Source organism: Bombus bifarius, unplaced genomic scaffold (assembly GCF_011952205.1).
Source record: "Bombus bifarius isolate JDL3187 unplaced genomic scaffold, Bbif_JDL3187 scf7180000008046, whole genome shotgun sequence".
Lineage (NCBI taxonomy): Eukaryota > Metazoa > Arthropoda > Insecta > Hymenoptera > Apidae > Bombus > Bombus bifarius.
The window spans coordinates 607,072-626,411 of NW_022884412.1; the positions used below are offsets into that span (position 1 = coordinate 607,072).

Here is a 19,340-nt window from a genome sequence, read left to right on the forward strand (position 1 = left end):
AATAAAAAGAAGGAAGGTCTTTTATTTTCTATATTGTACATGAATTCGATAAATATAACAGTTAAATATTTATTATTTTTTATTTAGGAAGTTATAACATTTTCTTAGGTATATATACGCGGTTTACATGTAACACGCATACATGACTGCATTAAATTTATTTCAAAATTAAATTGTTATTTTCAAAGCATGTAAAATAAAATTCTTAATTACAATTTTTTATTCAAAGGACCGACGCGTGAGGCCTTTTTGGATGCCGCGAAATTCCGTGCATGCGCAGGCGTAAGTTCGTGTCTGGTTTGGACTACGCAGTGTCACGTGACCTCAGCGCGTATATACGTCCTGCTGCCGGCAAATTTCCTCATTCATTCTTTCGAACCTTTGCGACAAGGTTCTCTTTTCTAATTTATACCATAACTTTCTGATGGTCTGTCATCGTGACCAATGGGTAATTGCTTCCGGAGACAGCCAGCAAAGCGATCGACCACCCATTTTTGCTGCTGTGATTTTTGTAAACTATTTAATTACAATTTGAAACAAAACATGTACATAAAAGGCAATAATTAGAAATTTTCATGATTCGATGATTTCTTTTGTTACGTTTGCAAAGTAAAATAAGTGGAAAAAAAGACAAACGCGAACTTTTTCTGTATTCGAAGTACAAGTAATCATTGAATTTAGTTTGAAGTTGCAATTCGTCTGGAAGATCTTCCACGCAAAGTAAAAAAAAATATTTCGTGGACGGTTAGTGACGCGGTAATGGGTCTGACGGATACGAGTTTCGAGGTACTTTTGACCCTGTGGCGGGTTCTCGTCGTGGGAGTCGTGTGGACTGAAGAAGCTTGTGGTCACTGTAGCAGTGTCTTGTCGAGCCAAAGCATCGTCGTTCTCGTTCGTTAATCATTTCGGAGAGGTTATTTGGTAAGTGAAAAGTACACGATCTCAAGTATTCAACGTCGATTATAATTTCTATTGGTATTCAAGAACCTGACTTATTTGTTAATCTCTTATGAATTAGAAGATATAAAAATCATGCATCTATCTTTTAAGATCCAGACATTTTGGGAAATAATTTGTACTCTCACAGAAACAAGGTCATAATTAATTAAGGAGCTAGTATCAAGAAATAGAAGAATATGAATAATAAGGAGGGAAAATTTGAATCAAAGTTACCAGATATAACTGTCTCTGATTATAGAAGATTTTATTAATAACAAAAAGAAACAAACGATAAATTTATATTGAAAGACGATTTGAACATTTGTATTAATTATTTATTTACTAAATGATATTTTTCATTTCTTTGCTATATTTCTCAGGATTTTAGATAACATTTTAACAATTGTAGAAAGGTCAGTATAGGTATCTTTTATTTTAAATATTGTATGTAACCTTTTTTTAAATATCTTCTGGACATAACTGCAAATTCCTTTCATTACTATCGTAAGAATATTACTATCTGTTATCTGTTGTTTGGGGAACAACGGGAACAAACAACAAGTTTGTTAAGGAAGAATATCGAAATACATTTTCTTTATGATTTATTATAGGTGCATACATATTAAAATTACCTATCACTAAGTTAAGTATTATTTACTATGGTATCTTAAGGTATAAAAAATGATTGAAAATAGATTTTTATTTATTTTATAAATGTTACGAAAATAATCTAGTAAAGATAAAGTTTATAAACAGAATAAATTCGAACAATTATTTGAACGGGTTTGACGTTACAAGTGTAAATACTTATATTTTTCATGGTCGTTTGTGGTTTCAACAATTATTTCTTATACTCTCATATTTCAACTCTAATTCGCTTTTAATAAATAGGTATGTTACGAAGAATTCTATACCAAAGGATATGTTTTCCTTGATATATTGACATAAAATCTTAGAAGTTGTAATAGAATGTAGAAGTAAAAATGGTTTAATATTTGAGATCTATTAAAATGTTATGTCAAAGATCAAAATGGTGGCGTTATACTATTAAACGTATTTATATATACATACAACAAAATTTTAAGAATGAAATTCTATTTTCCTATTACCTACTGCATGAAAGTATTAACATTGCTAATTTATAACAAAATTGCTAATTTAACTTAGCTATGACTATTATTTTTTTCAAAGAGCGATTGCAAGATGATTTCGCTATACTTATATATAATAAAGAGAAAGGGAAATTTAAAAAAGGAAAGACAACGAGATAAGTCCGCGCCGTGTGAAACTGAGAAAACTATAACGTGAAATGAATATGAAAAATAAAGAACGAAGGAAACTATGATCGATTAATTGCTGATATTCCTTTATATGAAACGCGAAAGTGTTTTCTTGAGTATTATTCGAGGAATGATATTAGCTTGATAGAAAAGTTCAGTCTCTAGATTTTTTCTATATGAAACATATATTTCAATCGTTAAAACGTAAATTGTAAATCAATGATGTAATATTGCAGAATTTTTAAACAGATTATGTCGCTTCATAGCAAAGCGCTTCCTAAACGTTGCATCTTGTACGAGTATTAGAGAGAAAAATTTGTTACAGAGGCAGTTTTATAGGATTTTCCAGACAGATTGATAATTTATTCATATCTTTGTAAAACTTTTGACAGAAGAAAAATGTTTAATATCGAGTTATTGAAAGAATATATTAGTAATAAAAATTAAAAATTCAACAACGATGGAATAAATGAACTGTTAGATAAGAGAAAGGAAACTATAAGTAACAATGAATGTTATACTGAAGATTAATTAGAAGAAATTTCAGTTAAAACAATTGATTATTTTTCATGAAAAAAAAATGACGGAATTGTGCGATCAATCTAATGATATAATAAGAACAGGAAAAGAAAGACACAATCTTGCAACGTTACCTTGAATAGAAGATAAAAGCTCTAGCCCCACCGGAGTTAGCCATTCCGTTTCTTCGAATTTGCACACTTTCAACGTTCGATCTCCCTCTATTTCTTCAGTGCATTCGTGTGTCACCGTTTAAATCTTGAGGAACACGCGACGGTTATGTTTCGTTCGCTTTTTTCCGAACAAGGCTGTCTTTTCTAGATCTCGAAGCGGTGTACGTGCCTTAGATTTGTTTCTCGGTAAGATATTTGTTTCATAATGTTTGATTGCACGCGCCTGTGATTAAAACTAGTTTGACTTCAACGTCTTACTGTGTAATTCTATGCGTAACGCTAGACTCTGTGGGATGACCTGGTGCGGGAAACAATTGTTTTTATCGTCGCAATTACAATTGTTATTCAGTGTTATGTGTTTGAAATAATTCTCTGTATATAAATCGTTTAATATTATAGTGAAAAATAACATTTATAATTCATAATCATTAAAACCATCGATTAGCGATAATGGTATGTGAGTTTTATTAAATTTTAAAAATGAATGGCGAATTAATGGCTGAAATTGATTCTTTCATTAAAATTTTAAGTACATTTTTTTTTATAGTTATCATGCCGGACTGTCTTAATTTTAGTTTAGAACACATATTGCAGCTTTTTTATGTTCTAAAAGAGTTAAAGTTTTCTTTATTACCATGAGTTTTGTGTTTTAAACTAAATACTTCAGTAGTATTAAATAAAACTCTAATCATGGAATTTTCAATCAAATCGTAGTTATCTTACAGACTTTTCCTTGGGCTTGTTGTTTTCTAGTTTTCTTTTAACGTTGGAGCCTATTATGCTAATAACAATTTCATGAATACTATTCATTGAATGGTAATATTATAAATAGTAGTTTTAGCCTATAGAATATATTTCTCATAAATATTTCACAAATGTTATACTAATTTTATTCCCGTTACTTATTTCATTTTGTATTCATTACTCAGATCTCCAATAAATAGTTAGAACGTACAATATTGCAACTGGTTTTTGCATTTTGTTCATGAAACCATTTTGCGAATGTTGTGTCAGATCAGAGAAGCACAATGGGCTTTTTATCCAAATAAATTGAACAAGAATAAAATGTAACGTTTACAGGATTACAGCCTAAAATTAAAAAGCGAACGAATGCAATTGAAATTTAACAACTTTGGTATTTCACATTTTTCGTGAGCTTAAGGATGAATTTAATATATTACTCGCGATCGGCCTACTTGATTTTAAACCACCTAAAGACTAATCTGAATGAAACTTTAGTAGTCGTAACAATTTAGATTAAAAATCAGTAGAAATAAAAGCATCATTTTTCGTCGCACCTGTTTATAGAGACACCAAGTGGGAGATACTAACTGCGAGAAAGAGAGAAAGAGAGTTCTATCGTCGTTCGGCAATAACCGCCGAATATCAATTAATCGGGTCGATCTATAGACAAGCATGGATCAGTGCGTGTGACAGAAAACCCCTCGTCGAGAGTCCCCTCGAAGCCGGCACCGCGGTCGCCTTTGAAATATACGCTGTTTATCCGGAACCCGTCACCAGGGCACAATGAGCCTCGCTCGGGGGTTAAGCGTTGTCGCCTGAAGGGCTATCGATAACTTGTCGTCGCCAAATTACACGTGACCGCGCCCGCACGCGCCCGCACGCGTTTCCTCCATCCACCACCCTCTTTTCTTCTACCACATCCATTCTGTCACCTTCCCTCTCTCACCTTCTCATCGTATCTTTAATCTTTTACAAAACATAATATTAAGCTGGTGTATACGAAATGTCCTTCTCTCCAAATAAAACTTTATACTTCTTTCGAAACATTATATCGTTTAATCAAAGAAATTTTCATGTAATTCAATGCATTTTCCCGACGATGAACTAGTTTCATTATCCTATATTTATAAGAATTATCTTTTAAAAATCGAAAATTCTTATTTACGGCTTCCCTTTTTTCTTCTTTTTTAATACGACCGATAGTCGGGGTAGAACAAAATGTAATGGATGATATTGGTTAAACTTCAGAGAAACGACAAATTAGATTTCGATCGACGGAGAATTAGCGAACTTTTAGATATGGACATTTTAGAAAAAATCGCCGCGGAACGAGGACCCATTGTGCTTGTCAACTCGGTCGAGATATCCCTGTCTATTCGATGGATTTCGATTTGTTGCTGTATTTCGTATCAGGATTTTCATGGAGTGCGTCTCTTTGTCTCACAATTTAAATCATCGACCACTGTATCGGGTTGTTCGGGAAATGTGTGACCAAGTTTGAGAAAATTTTAATTTTGTTGAGAATTTCAAAACTGTTTTTGAGTAAGTAACGTGATTTGAATGTTTAGAGACGTGCACATATCTTTTATTAACGTTTAATTCCACTCATAGTTTCATCAAATTACAGATTTTGTCACTTGTCAGATCATTTTTCATCTGATCCTCTCAAATAATTTTTCTTCCAATCTCATCGAATATGTACATAGCTTTCCAAATAATCCTATATTTCGATAATATTACATGTTGGCTGAAATTTTGTTGATTAACAAATTTATAAGTATGAAATAGTCAGTAGATAAGACAGAAATCGTCAAATTTTGTTTGTTGTTTGCTTCGCTTCCTTAATTCTGCAGGAAAAATGATTTTTAACGAATCAATTTGTTTATTACAGAACGGTGAGACATGTCGTCAAGGGTGGTGAAAAATCATCCAAAGATGAATGGCGGCGTTGATGGCAGGGAGACTTGGTCCGGCAAAGTTGACTTCCTCTTGTCTGTTATTGGATTTGCTGTCGACCTTGCCAATGTTTGGAGATTTCCTTATCTATGTTACAAAAATGGCGGTGGTGAGTATCGCAACATTCTATCTTTTTCTAATTATGTAGCTACTATTCATATATACAGGGAGGTTGGTAACTGGTGGTACAAGCGGAAAGGGGGTGATTCTACGCGAAAAAAGAAGTCGAAAATATAGAATAACAATTTTTCGTTCGAGGCTTTGTTTTCGAGAAAGTCGACTTTGAATTTTCGGTCGGTACGCGTGCATTTTATCGCGTCTCGTTATAACGGATCTCACTGTAGATCGTTGTCTCGATGGAAAAATTAAAAAAAAAATTTTTTATTCTATATTTTCGACTTTTTTTTTCGCGTAGAATCACCGCCTTTCCGCTTGTACCATCAGTTACCAACCACCCTGTATATAATCGCAAGAAGTACAAATGGACACAAAAAACGTGTTTTTAACTGTGATGCTTTGTTTCCTTTATATCAGATAAACCAGATATTTCTAGATAATGATATGCGTAGGAATAGCAACAGAATAATGCTTAACAACGAATAGATCGTTTCTAATCGTCAATACTACACATCACGCTTGATCGACGATTATCAACGCGTTTTCAGCGATCAAAAACAAATTTTGCAATCTCGGTAATTCTCAAGACAACGTAGATTAAATTCAGTTAATAGGACATAGGTATATAGTATATAACATTTTTATATTTAAAATATATTAAAAGAAAAATCAAGATTTGATTTTTCCTCCACATTTATGTACTACTCGGGTTGTGAAATAACGATTACGAAATCCGTGAAACATTTAAGATATTGAAAAATATTTTCAAAGATATTAATCCTGTCAAACATCCTGTTATTTTATCTGATAGCGTTGCAAGGCGTTATTTCGTAGTTGCGCAATAGGGGATGCATCAAGTAATGCATTCCGGCAGTAAGGTAACATCGCGTTAACCGGTCGACTAATTGGCATTTACCTCGTGGAAAATGACCCTGAGATTTAGATTTCACTCTAGGCTTCTTATCCGTGAAAGCATCTGCTGCAGGACTCAAAATTGGCCTAAATTAAAGCGAAAGAGCAATTTAAGAGTCACGCACCGACTCGGAAGATTACAGCGTCCACGTAGATTTAATTCTTAGCCCTAGTTACATCATGTTTTCGATTTAGTTTCCATGTCAATCATCTCCTATATATTCTGTTCAAATAAAATTGTATGATCGATTTCATTTAAAGAAGCTTAAGCGATCGTGATATTTAGGAAAATATTTGAAGTGTCTTGATATGAGCGACTTTTTGTTCCAAGATTTTTTTTCAAACAACGTTCTCTTTTTTTAAAATGTGAGCGAGATTATTACGTAACAATTTAAATACCATAACGAATTAAAACCGTATTTTAAACTTATCACTAGACTATGGATGTCTATGCAAATCCATAGCTTTATAGAAAATTGTAAATAAAGCGGGAGATCTGGAAAATAAATTGTTTTACCTGTAGGAGATTTTTGTACTATTTATCTTGCATACTCTCCATGTTTCATATGTTTTGCGTATCTTTTTTTTAAATACAAATGTAAGAATACTTATTTTTATCATACTTTTGTTATTTACTAAGAGTAAGAAAGTTTGTAATCGCTATTCGCAATTTAATATATTCAGCACAATCGTTAAATATCATCGAAAAAATGAATATAAATGGAAATGTTAGAAAAAAGACCGCGTTGAAATCTTAAGACGACAGTTTCACTTTCAAGGTTACATTATGAATCGTAATATAATGGTATTGTATTATATTCTACGAACCTGTTTTACTTTTATTTATCACATACAAAGTTCGAACCCTTTAGTTTTCTTTTACAAACCTTCTAACAACAATTTCCATAAGCAACTCGCAGCGACTTTGAAGACCGAGTTCAGCGATGACGATGATGACGACGACGGCGGGGTCGATGACGATGGCGGCGACGACGTTATTAGCTTTTGTTCTATAGAGTCTTTCGTAGGAATACGATTAGGACCAGCTATCAGCGATACGGGGCCTCCTCAAAAGCGGCTGCTAACTCAATTAAGAGGAGAGTAGGGCGCACCATTAGTACCGACAAGATCGGTCGCTAATTTCCAATTACCTTAATTAATTATAATTTCCCATTCGGGCCGGCCTTTGATCATGGACGTTCGCGACGCCTCTGTCTGCTGCATGACACCGTATACGATCCATTATGTCCCATGATTTTGCCCTGTGTTTCACGCTTCTTCTTTGCGAAAATTTACAAATTTTCCACATACGGTTTTGTTGTCATCATTTCCTCGTTGTAAACGAAACAGCTTTAAACAACATGATTCAAATAAAATAGGTCGTGGATTGAACTGAACATTGCGAATCGATTTTGTACGTTTATATCGCCGGATTGATTATTATAGATTTGAAAAAGTAATTATCCTTGCTTAGAACAGGATCTGGTTTTACATAATATGTTGTTAAACCTTCGACTCACTTTTAGATACACGTGTATGGTGAATAATGGCATGAACGTTGGACGATTAGCTTCATCATCTATGAGTCAATGGTCAAATTGTTTCATACATAGAAGCTGTAATTGGAACTTTGTATGTTTACGCAAAAGGTTAAAAATTGTTCGTGTTTATCGAATTTAGAAAATATGGAATTTTGAAAATTACAGCTTTTTCAACTTGAATTTTACTACGTGTAAAGTTGGTATCGTGATAGATTACGTATAACGAAATCACACACTCACACACACATAATTTACGAAATCGATTTTCTAGGAAGCTAAACCGGGTATAAGGAAACTTTATTTTTCATATTTCTGGTTAATTGTTTTTATAAGGAATCACTTCCTCATGTAATAGATATATGGTTATATAAGACTTATATGTTATGTTTCATCAATGATTACTATGTTGTGTATACAATATATGATTAACATTAGAGATTGTGCAGGTTTCATATTTTTTAACGAAATACCGTGACTCATATGTATACTCCTGTCCTTAAATTGCAGAACTCTGATCATTTAGTAAATTTAGATTAAAGATAGATGAATGTTATACATAAAATGATAAGATGAAATTGAAGAAAGATTTTGTTATTATAATAAATGTTTTATGTATAATTTTCAAATGGTCAAGTACAAAATGGAAATGTACTTTATGTTCTAATTCACTTATTTATAGTTCCATAAATCCAACGTGACGGTTTAAATAATGCATTTTCTCGTTGGATACGCATTCATAATAAAGTTTTTATTCTCTGCGGTTACAGTGACTGCGTTTTAATCGAATTTCTGCCTTTTGTATATTTTATCGATGAATATTCCTTATTTGCTAATGAAGCACACAGATATCTCAAATCTATTTTACATCTAAATTAATTTCATTGAAAAGTAAAAATTTATTTTAAATTGATGTATTTTTATAAAACGGTAATGAAATATTTTCAATTAGACACGAATGAAGCGAATAGAAAAAAGGAAGAAGACTGGATACTGTGTAGGAATAAATTCATTGATATTTATAATTTTTTCCTACTGGAAGTCAAATTTTTGATTTCAAAAAGCTTTGTTGCAAAATGTACCGAAGTTGTTGATTGAACATTTCAGAAAATTTTTCGAATGCGGAAAACCATTCATATAAACCGTTCAGAAGTCACTTTCATCAACTTTATAAATTGAAAAATACAAATATGTTACAAATACTATTTTTTAAGTTTACCTTAGAATTTATTAATATTTATATCATCTATGTGCGATGAATGAACTTATAGGAATAAAGCACTCGTTCTTTGAGAATTGCCTGTTGATCGTATGCTTACGTAATGAAATTAAGAAATTAATAAAAGATCGAGTTGGATCATTTTGGTTTCTGCGTGGTTTATATATTGTTAATGTACCATTAATACTTGATTAATGAATGTAATGTGCTTAAATCTTTAAATAAACTTAAAGCTTGAGAAAATATCTTATATACACTTAAATTTCTCAAGTCATTCGTATTACAAGCATTAATGAGTTACTAAAATCTAGTTGAACCCAAGTGCAAAGTGTCGGTCTTTGAAAATCGTTATATTTTCAAAGGACCAAAATTAAACGGAAATGTTATTCAAAGCCGGGCATTTGTTCATGACATACGGAAGAACTCTCTTTAGAGATGCTATATGAATATATATATTGCAAGGAAATTGAAATACAAACGTTTATTAATAAAAAATAGTAAAAAAATATAAACATAAGATTATTAAATAGAAACAAATATAAAATTAAGACACAAAAATTCCTTAATAGATTATTAAAGAATTCTGTTGGAATTTTAATGAAAGACCGTTATCTTAACTTGTATGTAAATATGAATACAGCAAGTTTATTACGAACTTGTTATGAAGCTATTACGACATTAAAGCACATTGTAATTATTTAAACAAGTTTAGTCGCTTTTAATAATTCTGAGATTTTACATTTAATGTTGCAATCGATTTCTAAGAATTTTTCTGCACATGCATATGTATATCTATGTGTACGTTGTTCATGTTTACATAGCGTGGTATATTAAATATAATGATGAGTCTCCTAACCATACCATTAGAAATATAATCGACGAATATCAACACATCATCGATCTTTAACAAGGATAAGGAGATTTGAATATGAAAAATGCTTGATCGTACGTTTTCATAAGGAAACTTACAATTAAAAACATTACAATTAAAATAAATTGTTCACAGATAATTAATCGAATTACATGGTTTCTTATATTTAATAATATACTTAATAAGTGATTTTCTAATTATGGATGAAACATCATGGTATTTAGCATTTAGAAGAAACACATATTTCTTAAAAATATTTTATTCTTATCGAAGCACTTTACTGAATTTTTGTCTAAATGATTTGTTAAAATATAATACTTTTTAAGTAGTTAATGTCTGCATTATGTGGTATTCAGTTTATCTTTGATAATCTACGAAAATAAGTTCTAATAGCTTTATATTATTTCCCTCAAAAACAGACAAGTCCATTTTTTACTAAATATTAAAGTTTCAATAAGTTTTAATTTTCGTTATACAAATGGACAAAGAACATTCAAAAGCACTTATGTCGAATTTATTCGTGAACGAGAAATGAGAAAAATTCATCACTGCAGGGCATAAGAAAAAGGGAATATCCTTATTTAATGCGATTACGTCTCCGTGGTTACTAAGAAGAATTTATTGGGAAAAAACGAAGACGGGCAACGAGTAAGAATGTTCAACATATCTGAGGAAATTTGTATCCAAAACATAGAAGATATTGTCCATGCATGTTCCTGACTTTTAGAATTTACAAAACATGTGCAAAAAAAAATATTATTTAAATACTTGTTATAGATATATTGTTTTACTTAAATAATGGTTAATTTAAATAATGAATACATACTAAATACATACTAAAATTTGTTGGAATATGCTATGCATTTACTATATATTGTTTACCCTATTTTTACTTTTTTTATATAATCTTGATTTCGTTCTAATACCGAGTGCTAATTAAGAATTCATGATACTTGTATTTGTTTAACCGTTTGATAAATCAGCTTTATCAGAATCACCATTTCAGCCATTGCCTTGCTACATTTTCAAAAGTTCGCTATCGAATTACGTACCTAAAAGCACCTTGCTGCCACTGGTGCTCTAAATATTCTGCAATTCAGTTATGCAGCTAACACGATGATGCGAGTGGCTCGCACATCACTTTTTTCCTCGCTCTTCATATCGGTCTCTTGTCACGCGGCAGATGTCATCAAAGATGATAAGAATCCAGACGTGTCCCACAGTGCCTGTAAATAAATTAAACGCGTTCAATTTGATCAAAGATATGAACATGATTTTCTCGTTTTCTAATGAAAAAACTCGCTGTTATTTTATTCATACCTAAATACCACCATACGTGAAAGTATTTAAAAGTTTTTAGCGTTCAGACATTTCTCCTCTCCATTAATTACAGTTTTAGAAATTTTTATTATTTTATTATTGAGAATGTTATTATTTTATTATTTATGTTATACTATATTTATGCTTACAGGGGCTTTTCTGGTTCCGTATTGTATAATGTTGGTGGTAGGAGGAATTCCGCTGTTTTACATGGAACTTGCTCTGGGTCAGTTCAATCGAAAAGGTGCGATCACTTGTTGGGGTCGCCTGGTGCCACTTTTAAAAGGTAAGATCCTTTTCTTAATTATCTTGGTGCTAATTACTAAACCGAGAATAATAGTAACAATGTGACGGTTCTTCGATGACTCACGTTTTTAACGCTTTAATTTTATAAATTTCCTAACAGAAATTTAAAGTATATATCAAAGCTCGCAGAAATGTTTGTTTCTTACCATTTACATTGTATAATATCGTATAATAAAACAACAATCAATTGTACGAAATACGCATTCAAAACCTAAATAACTGAACACAGCATATTTCGAGAAACCCCGTCTAATATCATCGAGCTTAGAAATAATCGCGTTAAAATTCCTCTTCCACTTGATTCTTTGCACCGAAAAGATCAACAATGGAGGTAATAGCATCACTGTGTGCGATTACTTTTCTGATTGACTCTCAGAAGACAGTTCTGGAAACGTTTCAAAGCACTTTACCGTCATCTTCTACGACGAGGAACTATGCATTAGACACGGCCGGTATATTTTCTTTTCTTTTGCTCTACATCGCGCTATACGGTACATTATGTAACGCGTATAAATCCTGGAAAATCCGAGGATGGAAGACCACTTGAGAAGAGCTTCCATTTCCGTCGATTTCCTGGATCGTGACGATTTCACCTAGGATCGTCGTGATGATCGATGGGAATGCAGGATTCTTCTTGACTCTTGTCTTCTGCGCGCTTTTTCCTTCTGATCCGCATCGATGAACGACGTAATTGATTCGCCGCTCAAGACACATTTCCCACGGGATAATGGAATATTCTCCGGCTCAGGAATCAGAACATAGGACATGTCCTCCGAGATTTTTAATCCTTCTGAAACGCCAATTACCTTTTTACTGCTTAACTATATATGGAAAGAAACTTATCGTTCTGAAAATTAAATGATTCGCGTCCATTCTACCTTCGGTCATTGATATAGTTAAATATATAGTTAAGTACTAGCGTAGTAAATTAATATAAATTATAAACCGTTGCATGAAATTGATTTATCCAAACCTCCAAATCTAGTTTATTACTAGTTTATTAAAAGTTCGAAATATGTTCAAAAATTGAATATAACAATCGAATGTTTGCATAGGTATTGGGTATGCAGTGGTACTAATTGCATTCTACGTCGATTTTTATTACAATGTGATCATTGCTTGGGCATTGAGGTATTTCTTCGCCTCATTCTCCAGCCTTTTACCTTGGACCACTTGTGACAATCCATGGAATACGCCACATTGTCGAGCGTTTGACGCTAATATTTCTTATACATTCGACAATATGTTTGGTTCGCTCGATTCGATAGAATCTAGTAATTCCTCCCTAATAGCCGAACATTTGGGTAGAGATTCAAATCAAGGCTACAACAATACGTGGTACACGAGCGCTGCTCAAGAATATTTCAAGTAAGTTTTATTCTGCATATTTGTTTTGCGTTAAAAGCGTCGATTTTCTATATTGCTTGTGCTTTGTTGTACATATATCACTGATATTCGTTATTTATGAATAGACTGCGAATGTTTATACATACACATTTTTTTTATGGAAAATTGGTAACAAAACGGAGCCTGTATAGCAATTTGCTTTGTTTTCAGGCAATTTTTTAAGGCTATATCATATACTTACATATTTCATAATACGTTTATCATATTTAAAAATCGAAATAATCAAATATTACGAAATAAGGAAGAAGGCATGTTTTTGAGCAACTAATTCGGTAATTTTCTTGACAGTCGAGCTATTCTGGAGCTTCACGAAAGCGAAGGTTTACACGATCTTGGGACAATTAAATGGGATATTGCGTTATGTCTGCTGGTAGTCTATCTGATTTGTTACTTCTCTTTGTGGAAGGGCATTTCTACTTCTGGCAAGGTAAACTTTTTATGGTGTAAATTTAGATTTCACGTCACCAGTCGTCTAGAAATAAATTCTACAGTAGAAATAACTGTAAAAGCAGTATGAACAAAAATGTTACTTCATCTTTTTACTATTACTCTAATATTTTGTTCACGTTATAACTCTTTCTTATGACTACTGTTGGTTAACCATAACTTTTTTGTGTTAAAACGTTATGCTATTATCAACAATCTAAGATTATCGTTCCATCGAATAGAACGATCAAAGAATTTTATTCTTTTGTTACAGGTGGTTTGGTTTACGGCTCTATTTCCTTATGCTGTTTTACTGATCCTACTTATACGAGGCGTCACGTTGCCAGGAAGTCTGGAAGGAATACGCTACTACCTTAATCCGAATTTTTCTGCTATAACAAAAGCTGAGGTAAATAAAATAACGTTATTTCACAATTATTCTATTACAGTAGCTTTTGAAAGTCATCTTATAGATATAAGTCAGAAATAATTTAGTTAAAACGAACGAAACGTACGTACAGATATTATCAAATTTATGTAATAATAAAAAATATATTGAAACTAATTTATACGATATACAAGCGATTGTACCTTGATATTATTACGCAATATCGTAGTTTCACTTTTGTGGTTTATCGTGAGTTTGTCAGCTCCGCCTCTTGAATTTAGCGAATCGCCTTTTCAGGGGATGATCGCGGCGTTATGAAATATGTAGCTATTTACAGTGGTCATGGAAAAGAATAAGAATCCGAGGGTCAGCAAGCTAATGCACCGGCGTAAGAGGGTCGAAAAAATCGGATAGTGAGAAAAATGGGAAAGGGAGAAACGTGCCGAGTTTAACCGACGACGCTGAAAATGGAAACTCTGTGTACCTGTCATAATGACTATTAGAGTTCGGTCCAGTCACGGCCATGAAATCTCACGTTCTCACCCTCTTGACTCGCAAGTGAAATGCATTTTTCTCTGGCGACTTGAATAACGTTTCTAGATCGCTCGAGTAAATTTTGCACAACGACCGAGAAAAATTTGTTGACTTCTAAAATATCAGAATTTACGGCGAATCGTTGTCTCTGTATCTTCCTTTCTCTTTTTTACGGAGGAAGATGTTTAAAAGTTAATAAATTTGTCGATTACTTTTACGACGCAAACGTAATCTTCTGGAAAGAAAGGGACGGAAAAAATAAATCTTTCTTTATTAAAGAAGATAAACTGCCTTTTTTGAATTTTGGATGAAATTTCGATCTCAATCGTAAAATTGAGACTATCTGGCGATTTTTCCTGAATGCTTAATCTCTATTTAGGTGTGGGTGGATGCCGCAACGCAGGTGTTCTTCTCTCTCGGACCGGGTTTTGGGGTGCTTTTGGCTTATGCAAGTTATAATAAATATCACAACAACGTTTACAAGTAAGTAATATGTGTGTAATTAAGTATATTTCATTTTTAACTAGTTTTAGATAGTGAAGTTTTACAAGTAATGAGTATAATAAATTGTTTAAACGGTCTCGCTCCTTTATTTACTATAAGTATATTTCTCATTGAGAACGAATGGATAGAAAATTAGCCTAATATGGAAACATACTTTCCTCTTTTTTCTAAATCTTGACTTAATAAAATAAAGTCTTAACTTTTCATAAACTTTTCATTCGAACGCGCTATCATGAAATAAAACTGAATTAGAAAATAATGAAATTTCACTTTTCATTGAACAAATTTTTATTTTCATTCAATTATAAAATTCAATTAAAATATTCTCAATCTTATTATCCAATATTTATAAATAAAAATCGTACATTTGTATCTAAATATCTATAGATTTCGATTGAATACATAAAAAATAATAAATTTGTGTACTGATAAATGTAAAATTTATTTGTCGCTTACATGTTTTCCAGGGACGCTTTATTAACCAGTTTGATAAACAGCGCAACATCGTTCGTCGCTGGTTTTGTGATTTTTTCTGTACTAGGGTACATGGCTCGAGCAAGTGGAAAGTCCATTCAGGATGTAGCGACTGAAGGACCTGGTCTAGTGTTTATCGTTTATCCTGCTGCTATCGCTACTATGCCTGGATCGATGTTTTGGGCGCTTATCTTTTTTATGATGTTGCTTACGTTGGGGTTGGATAGCTCGGTATGTCGCTATTCATATAACTTCTATTTATTATTGTTAGAAAAAATACAGAAGATTTAATGAAATATTGTTCTGTGCAATTAAGACAACGAGAGAACAGTATGTAATTAACTTGAAAACTGTGACTACATAAATTATCATTCCTCGTGATAATGTTAGTTGTGTTAATTTTAATTACTTAATTAATCTTAATACTCTATCGCGAACACCTTACAGTGCAATATAATAATTCAATTATATTATATGTATAATCAATTCTCTTTTTGAGAGCATAATCAAATCTTTTCTTGTAGTTCGGGGGCTCTGAAGCGATAATAACTGCTCTTAGCGATGAGTTTCTAATTATCGGGAATAATCGCGAAATTTTCGTCGCTTCGCTTTTCACGCTATACTTCCTCGTTGGTTTAGCCTCGTGTTCCCAGGTAAGACGATGACTATAACGCATTTCATGAAATAATTGTAATTGACTCTGCTACTTCATTTGGATCATTTTCGATCTAATCGTGTTTTTTTTTTTTATCGTTAAAAAACTTCCTGGCATAATTGATCTTTACATAAAAAATGATATTTGTTATACACAGGGTGGCTTTTACTTTTTCCACTTATTGGACCGATACGCAGCTGGCTACTCGATGTTGTTTGCAGTTTTGGCGGAGGCGATCGCTGTTAGTTGGATCTACGGGGTAGATAGATTTTGCGCAGATATTAAAGATATGATTGGGTTTTCACCTGGAATCTACTGGAGAGTCTGCTGGAAATTCGTTGCTCCGATATTTCTCATGGTATATCTGCCACATACATAGCTCTATATCGTATACAACGTACATTGTAATTAATATAATACTTTCGTTCTAACTTTCGCATAATTAGTAAAATAATACACATGTACCTAATATTTTGTTAAGTACAGATTTTTTTCAATTTTTTCAAATTTGTACTACTCGTATTCCTTTCAGAAATGTAATCAATCAATAGTTAAATAGGTCACAATTCTCTATTCCCTTTTCTACATGTCCTTTTCCAAGAAATTAATTTTTTATATTGTTACAGTTTATCATCGTTTACGGTTTAATGGGTTATGAACCACTGACTTATGAGGATTACGTGTACCCTGTCTGGGCAAATGTATTAGGCTGGTTAATTGCGACTTCCTCAATTGCCATGATACCCGGCATCGCAATTTATAAGATCGTCGTCACGCCCGGCAGTTTCATTCAGGTAATATCATGATTTTAATACAATTGATTTTATTTCCTTTTGACGTTTTCGTCGTAATGATATTGTTTAATACGGGATAACAGAAATAATTTGCATACGATTTCTATAATCGACATGTTGTAAATAACAATATAAGTTCTATCTGTGCAGCGTAGAGAGTTATAGACGCACGATAGATAGATGTATGTAATAAATTACAGAGATTGAAAATTCTGACCACTCCCTGGAGAGATACTCAACAAAGAAACGCAGATCTATCCTCGGTGGTGAACGGTGCGGTTCGTCGTAGTTTTATCGCAGATCAGGATCTAAACGTAACAAAGGAACAACAAGATTTGACCAAAGAACAAACAGAAGTGATGATCCAATCCAGAGAAGGTGTTAACGGAGATCCACCTCCGGAGCCAGTCTAGGACAGTGCGGTTGTGATTTTGCACGGTGCCCGGTTCCAAGTATATCTTTGCTAATATTCTATCGTGGAAATATAGTTTTATTCAAAATTATTTCCACTCAATCACTAAGATTTCGAACGCACCCACTTAGATTTTACGATAAAAGTCCTTTCGTATTCATTCTTTACTCTCTGAATGACGAGGTTTCCAAATTTGGCGTACTTTTGTGGCGTTGAACTTTTGAAATTCCTTGGACAACAGAAAAGGAGCTTTCCTTAACGGGACGCGATTTATTTACGAGAAATTTCCGAAACAGACATTCCGATGTCTCCTGTGAATCGTGTTAAGCTCCGTCGTGTTTTCGATTGTTTCATACCCACACTAGTCTTTTAATGCACTTGACTCTTTTCTTACCAATAATAACGCTATAGCATATCTGTAGTAAATGTATTTTGGTATCCGAATACGTGTAGAGATTATCGTATTTTCGTATATATATATTATTTGCAGCATACAAACTTCAAACGAAACACAATTTAAAGGTAGAAGGCAGGAAGAATTTAAATTTGATTATGAACATGAAGATGATACAATTGAGTGCACAGAAGGAATAATTTTCTTCGACAACCTTTTTTTTGAAATATATCAATCTCACAATGTATTATTATACATATATGTTACGGACAAAAATCTGAAAAGACAAAACGCATTTTAATCGGTTAAAATGCCGAATCGTTTAATTCTCTTAGACAATATTTGTTATACACAAATAATCGAGAAATTCTTCCTTAGGTTTGCAGAAGCACTCAAAATATTGGAGGAAATAAGAACAGCTTCTTTATTTTCATTATAATCTATCTTTTGGTTGATTCACTATTATGCTTTACGCATTTTGTTCAGTCACAACGCGATTCTACTTACTTTTTATGTTATCTGTAGCATATATGTGACTTTTACCTAGATAATTTTTAAAACAAATTTAGAAATTTCCTAAAGTGTTCAAAAGAACACATTGCAAATGTAAAACATAGCCCAACCTGTAAATATTATAGGCTTCATGAAATTTCCTCGATAAATTCGTTAAATAGATCATGAATATTATTCTAGATCTAGTAAGTTCAAGGCTGTAATTATCCGAAGCAAGGAAATTTCTTGAGTAGCTTTAACATTCAATGAAACTTAATCTTTTGTCGATTAAGAATGTTTCGAAGAAACAAAGACGAAGAAAAGTTAGAGTCTTCGTTACATAAACGTTAAATCTATAAAATATAAAATATATAAATATATAAAATAAACATAAATACATAATTGATAAAGAAAGAGAAATGATTAAATGATTAAATAGAATTTATAGAGTATATTTCATTCGTGGAGTTGCCAATTTTATCGTCCTTTGGAAGAAAAAGTTTCTAGTATCTTAACTAGTATCTTAACGCGTCTTAACTTTCGTTGTATTCTGATTGACAATATTAATTCTGCGGGCATAGAAAGATATTCTATAAGGTTAAGTGAAAATTTCACGATGGAACTTCGATACTACTTTCCTATAAATTTAAATACTCTTTAAATTTGATGAACCAAAATTAAATTTTAAGCTGGTACACATGTACGATGTAAATAATATAAATCTGGAAAGCGTATCGCTAACAAATTTTCAGAGAAAAATCTATAGAATACAAATTTATTCTTATCCAAGGGGTTTAGTGGAAAAATGATACGAGTACACTTTTTTTCTGAAAATAAAATAAATCTAAAAAGGGATACGTGGTATCTTCATTTATATAAAGGACTTTGTTTATTAAATTTCCAAGGCTTTATAAATATGTACGGCATCATTATAATACATTTTAATACATTTTAATTTATAATCTG

The 19,340-nt window shown here is 32.3% G+C and overlaps 1 protein-coding gene across 2 annotated transcripts; it reads left to right on the top strand.

Moving 5' to 3' along the window:
* Nucleotides 1-358: 358 nt before the first annotated feature.
* LOC117207766 (sodium-dependent dopamine transporter) lies at nt 359-18,275 on the top strand. Of its 2 annotated transcripts, XM_033448316.1 has the most exons (13): nt 359-921; nt 3,060-3,097; nt 5,547-5,720; nt 11,740-11,874; nt 12,950-13,262; nt 13,590-13,728; nt 14,002-14,136; nt 15,029-15,132; nt 15,621-15,858; nt 16,152-16,280; nt 16,440-16,640; nt 16,909-17,076; nt 17,277-18,275. In XM_033448316.1, exons 3-13 carry the CDS (start codon nt 5,558-5,560, stop codon nt 17,487-17,489), a joined length of 1,938 nt encoding a protein of 645 aa, XP_033304207.1. In that variant the 5' UTR covers nt 359-921; nt 3,060-3,097; nt 5,547-5,557; the 3' UTR covers nt 17,490-18,275. The 2 variants fall into 2 exon arrangements, with proteins under 2 accessions (XP_033304207.1, XP_033304206.1); XM_033448315.1 differs by lacking the exon at nt 3,060-3,097.
* Nucleotides 18,276-19,340: the final 1,065 nt, after the last annotated feature.